The sequence below is a fragment of the Salvelinus alpinus genome, chromosome 30 (assembly GCF_045679555.1).
Source record: "Salvelinus alpinus chromosome 30, SLU_Salpinus.1, whole genome shotgun sequence".
Lineage (NCBI taxonomy): Eukaryota > Metazoa > Chordata > Actinopteri > Salmoniformes > Salmonidae > Salvelinus > Salvelinus alpinus.
Genome location: NC_092115.1, coordinates 27,740,987 through 27,746,827, shown reverse-complemented (window position 1 = coordinate 27,746,827; position 5,841 = coordinate 27,740,987). Strand labels below are relative to the sequence as shown.

At 44.7% G+C, this 5,841-nt stretch overlaps 1 protein-coding gene across 1 annotated transcript; it reads right to left on the bottom strand.

Moving 5' to 3' along the window:
- Window positions 1-2,305: 2,305 nt before the first annotated feature.
- On the bottom strand, window positions 2,306-4,324 carry LOC139560047 (C-C chemokine receptor type 3-like). The gene is made up of 2 exons (XM_071376537.1): window positions 4,177-4,324; window positions 2,306-3,910 (listed from the first exon to the last, which is right to left on the bottom strand). Exons 1-2 carry the CDS (start codon window positions 4,234-4,236, stop codon window positions 2,804-2,806), a joined length of 1,167 nt encoding a protein of 388 aa, XP_071232638.1. The 5' UTR covers window positions 4,237-4,324; the 3' UTR covers window positions 2,306-2,803.
- Between the last annotated feature and the right edge of the window lie 1,517 nt (window positions 4,325-5,841).

Below are 5,841 nucleotides of genomic sequence, written 5' to 3'. Positions count from 1 at the left end.
GTCAGGGAGTCGAGTGAGGAGCTTGACGCAAGATTCCGGAGAGAGGTGCTGGCGTTGAGAGCGCTGCAGAACGGGCGTGCTGAGGTGCGTGTCATCAGCCCGGTGCCACCTGTACCGGTCCCACGCATCAGGTCTCCAGTGCGCCTTCACAGCCCAGTGCGTCCTGTGCTAGCTTCCCGCACTTGCCGGGCTGGAGTGAGCATCCAGTCAGGAAGGGTTGTGCCAGCTCTGCGCTCTAGACCTCCAGTGTGCCTCCACAGTCCTGTACGTCCTTTCCCTCTTCCCCGCACTCGCCCTGAGGTGCGTGTCATCAGTCCGGTGCCACCTGTACCGGTCCCACGCATCAGGTCTCCAGTGCGCCTCCACAGTCCAGTACGTCCTGTGCCTCCTCTCCGCACTCGCCCTGAGGTGTGTGTCATCAGCCCGGTGCCACCTGTACCGGTCCCACGCATCAGGTCTCCAGTGCGCCTCCACAGTCCAGTACGTCCTGTGCCTCTTCCCCGCACTCGCCCCGAGGTGCGTGTCATCAGCCTGGTGCCACCTGCCTCCACAGTCCAGAGCTTCCGGCGACAGTTCCCAGTCCAGAGCTTCCGGCGACAGTTCCCAGTCCAGAGCTTCCGGCGACAGTTCCCAGTCCAGAGCGTTCGGCGACAGTTCCCAGTCCAGAGCTTCCGGCGACAGTTCCCAGTCCAGAGCTTCCGGCGACAGGTCCCAGTCCAGAGCTTCCGGCGACAGTTCCCAGTCCGGAACCTCCAACGACAGTTCCCAGTCCGGAACCTCCAACAACGGGCCACAGTCCGGAACCTCCAACGACGGACCACAGTCCGGAACCTCCTGAGACGAGCCACAGTCCGGAACCTCCTGAGACGAGCCACAGTCCGGAACCTCCTGAGACGGTCTACAGTCCGGAACCTCCTGAGACGGTCTACAGTCCGGAACCTCCTGAGACGGTCTACAGTCCGGAACCCCCTGAGACGGTCTACAGTCCGGAACCCCCTGAGACGGTCCACAGTCCGGAACCTTCAGCGACGGTTCCCAGTCCGGAGCCTCCAGCGACGGTCCCCAGTCCGGAGCCTCCAGCGACGGTCCCCAGTCCGGAGCCTCCAGCGACGGTCCCCAGTCCGGAGCCTCCAGCGGGGGTTCCCAGTCCAGAGCCTCCGGCGATGATCCACAGTCCAGAGCCTCCGGCAATGATCCACAGTCCGGTGCCTCCAGCGACGAAGCCTCCAGCGACGGTCGGCGGTCCAGAGCCTCCAGCGACGGTCTGCAGTCCAGAGCCTTCAGCAGGGGTTCTCAGTCCGGAGCTTCCGGCGATGATCCCCGACCGGAGCCGCCCCCGACGCCCTGCGTCATCCATAGATGCCCACCCGGACCCTCCCCTATTAAGTCAGGTTTTGCGGTCGGAGTCCGCATTTTTTTTGGGGGGGGGGGGGGTACTGTCACGCCCTGACCATATTAAGCTGTCTTTTCTCTGTGTTGGTTGGGGCATGATAGTGACTTGGGTGGGTCATCTAGGTGTTTTTGTATTTCTATGGTGGCCTGATACGGTTCCCAATCAGAGGCAGCTGTTTATCGTTGTCTCTGATTGGGGATCATATTTAGGTAGCCATTTCCTCATTTGTGTTTGTGGGATCTTGTTTTTGTTTAGTTGCCTGTCAGCGATAGTTGTATAGCTTCACGGTTCGTTCGTTTGGTTGGTTGTTTGTTGTTTTTGTTCAGTGAGTTTCAGTTTATTAAAATTATGTCGGACTCTAAGCACGTTGCGCCTTGGTCTACTCTTTTCAACGAGCGTGACACCATCATTGTAAATAAGAATTTGTTCTTAACTGACTTTCCTAGTTAAATAAAAAAACATTCAGACAAGTCTTGTTGGGCATTGTTTTACTCGAGTAAAACAACCAGGTGTGCAGCCCAAACTGTTACACAGTTTACGCTACAGACAGAAGTTGGCAGATCGGCTGTACCGACTTCAGACAAGTCCCAAGACGCTTGTGGAGAACACCAGGCAACCTGCTCAAAATGTTAAGCAAAGTGAGATATGAAAAAAAGGATGACTAACAGGATGTTCTCCAATGTGTTTCTGTTAAAGGAAGTGTGAGAAGGGGAGTTCTGAGTAATGTCAAGAACAGCCTGCTCTGAAAATAGCTAGAGTGGAGAAATATTTTTTCTTTCATGATAGTTATGCCAGCAAGAAAATGGTAGAGGCCTAGATAGTATGATAGAGCATAGAATATGCATCTCTCAAAACAGGTAGACCTAAATTAAGTCAGTCAACATTCAGAACCACATGCTATGAGTAAATACATTATTTCACAACTCTTTATTCATTTATTTTATGCAAAGATGCAAAGATTCAAGATGCGTAATAGTAGAGGGAGTTGTTCAAAAAGGGGACTTTTTTTATTCGTATTTATCGATTGTGTTGCTTTAATGTGATCCAATAAAAATTATTGTTAAAAAAACAAGGAAAGAAACAGCTCAAGCTCCTGAAGCAAATAAAATGTACACTTTCTTGTAAAAATAATTATAATATAAGCCATTTAGCAGACGCTTTTATCCAAAGCGAGTCCTGCGTGCAAACATTGATTCAAATATTTCAAACATCATTTTGTAATTTACAGTTTAGCAGAAAATGTTGAGTACACAATGTCCGAAGCAAAATTACACAGAATAGAAATTGCATGTTCAAATTGTATTGCTATGATTGAGAAATTCTTTGAGATAGTAAACATAAAACCCTCAAAAGTATATACATTATTCCCAATTCACATCAATAATCTCTGGTTTAAAGACCAGGTCCTCTTTAGTATTCACACATGGTATGTGGGCTTTTCTGAGAAGTTGTTCTACTTTGGCTACTTTGGCTAGTGAGGATATGACTCTTCAGACATGGGATACGCTTTGCAAGTAGTTTCCTAAAGTGTCTTTGAAACTTTTTCCCAACAAACGTGTAGAAGACAGGGCTTACACAACAGTAGAGGTATGCTATATTCCTAGTCACATACAGAGCGTAGTCAAGCACATCAGAGCACGGCTCAGAACTATGACCGGTGGAGATCTGGAGGGCTCTCAGCAGTATCACAATATTGTATGGGGTCCAGCACACAAAAAATGCAAATACAATCACGAAAATCAGCTTGACTGCCCTACACTTCTCTCTCATCCGGGTTGACATGATTCGGACTGTGATTCTAACATAGCAGTACATGACCATGGCCAAAGGAAGCAGAAAGAAGATAACAAACTGCTGATAGTAACCCACCAGCACCCATTTGTCCATGATTTCCTTGGAGAAGCCTGTCTCCTCACAAAGGTGTCCGGACTGAGAATCCTTCCAGACGTTGTACAGAACTAACTCCTTGACGCTGGCCAGAAGGCTGATACACCACACAACTGCAGAGGAGACGCAGGCATAGAACTTCCTCCTCCGTTTGGCAGCGTTAATGGCATGGACCACAGCCAGGTATCGGTCAAAGGTCATGAGAGTGAGGAAGAGGATGGAGCTGTTGAATCCGATTAAGTACACGCTGCCCACCAGCTTGCACATGGACGGACCAAAGATCCACTCAGAGGAGTGGTAAATGGCCCAGAAGGGCAAACTGGACGCAAACAGCAGGTCAGAGATGACCAGGTTGAGTAGGAAGATGTTGGTGACGGAAGTGAGCTTCTCGTATTTGTAGATAATGCATAGAACCAGTCCATTCCCAACCACACTCAACAGGAAATTGATAGTGTAGAATGTTGGGATGAACTTGGCTCCAAATCTGTTTACCACAGTTTTGACACACAGATTCACTATTTCATCCACGACATAGCTGGGGTCTACAGAGTTGTTATAATCTGTGTAATTGTCCTCATTCTCTAAAGCCAAGAAGTCTTCATAAGCCCCCATGGTTGTCAGTCTCGTAACCTGTTAAGAGGGTGTAAATATAGTGTTTTCATTTGATTTTATGGTCTGCTATTACCTCCTATATATTTACAAATTGCAAGTTAAATGGTAAGTATATGCAGTATAAATGTAGTAAATGCCTAGGGATTATGCTTTCCTTTCTTTAATTGCTTAAAATTATTTTAAGTAAATACTAGAAAGTACTCATTGTTACTACATAACGTATAGGTAAATAGCCTACAAGCTGCAAGTGGACTGGAAAATGAAGTGATACTTTAACAACTTACCAATGTGACCTTTCTGTGTGCTGATGTGATTGTCAGAAAGGAAGTCGTTTTTCTGTTCATGTGTCAGCGCTAGTAGGTTGAAGCTTTGTGTGTGAGAGTTGTTGCTACTGCTTGAGATATGTGATATGTGATTAACTCCTCCCTAATAGCCTCCCTTACAAAGGGCTGTCTTTACACTGTTCAATACAGGAATTTCTGGAACATTATTCATCATTATAACCATAAAGGGTTGTAACATGGGATTCAATTTATCAACAAGATTATAACAAAGGTTTATTCAAAAAATACTTTACAGTCAACAGTGCTCTTTCTCTGACAAGAAAATACATGGAGAAATGTATACAATTGTTTTGAAATGCAGAAAACAAAAAGAGAAAGACAATTGTATGAACTCGTCCAAAATACATAAAAAGTATACAACAAACTGCATCCAAATCGCTCATCTGATCAAATGTTTTTCAAAATAAGATGGATGAAAGTTAACCAGGTCACACTATTTATGGGTACAACAGACAGAGGATACATACTGAGAGAAAACATGTTCATTTCCATCCAGCAGGAGGGTCACTGAACACTACCCACTGGGCACAAACTGGTTGAATCAATGTTGTAAACATTAAAGAATAGGATTAAGCCAGTGGCTCAGATGAAACTATCCAATCATTAGAGATCCTTTAAATGTTGATATTTGGTTGCATTGTTTACCAAACACAATGCAATATTACTTTTGTAATAGAGTAAGTAGCCTAAAGTTAAGGCTGTCTTACAAACTAATGCAACAGTATTTATTCAACCTTAAAATGAGTTAACACATTCATGAGCACATTTTGAGGTTAGCCTACTGTAACTATACATGTCTTCTTATGTTGTCATAGAAAGAGTGCATGTTCAAGACAGCATGGAAAGGTCACAGGTTTGTGGAGATCTTCACAATTGCTATAATAATCTGTGCAAAATCTCAAACAGCACTGATCACTTGCACTATGTACTTTTAATGTAATCTCATCTGCAATCACAGGATGTTGGTGGCACCTTAATTGGGGAGGATGAGCTCGTGGTAATGGCTGGAGCTGAATTTGTGGAATGGTATCAAATACAGTGCCTTCAGAAAGCATTCACACTGCTTTACTTTTTCCACATTTTGTTGTGTTACAGCCTGAATTGAAAATTGATTAAATTGAGATTATGTGTCACTGATCTACACACAATACCCCATAATGTCAAAGTGGAATTTTGTTTGTAGAAACCTTTTACATTTTATTTTAAAAAATTAAGATGGAATGTCTTGAGTCAATAAGTATTCAACCCCTTTGTTATGGAAAGCCTAAATATGTTCAGGAGTACAAATGTGCTTAACAAATCGCATAATAAATTGCATGGACTCATTCCGTGTTCAATAATTGTGGTTAACATGACTACCCCATCTCTGTACCCCACACATACAATTATCTGTAAGGTCCCTCAATCGAGTACTGAAGTTCTTCTTAACTCAGTTGCTGGAGAGGAAGGAAACTGCTTTCACCATAAGAGCAATGGGGAGTTTAAAACAGTTACAGAGTTTAATGGTTGTGATATGAGAAAACTGAGGATTGATCAACAATATTGTAGTTACTCCACAATACTAAGCTAAATGACAGAGCGTAAAGAAAGAAACCTGTACAGAAT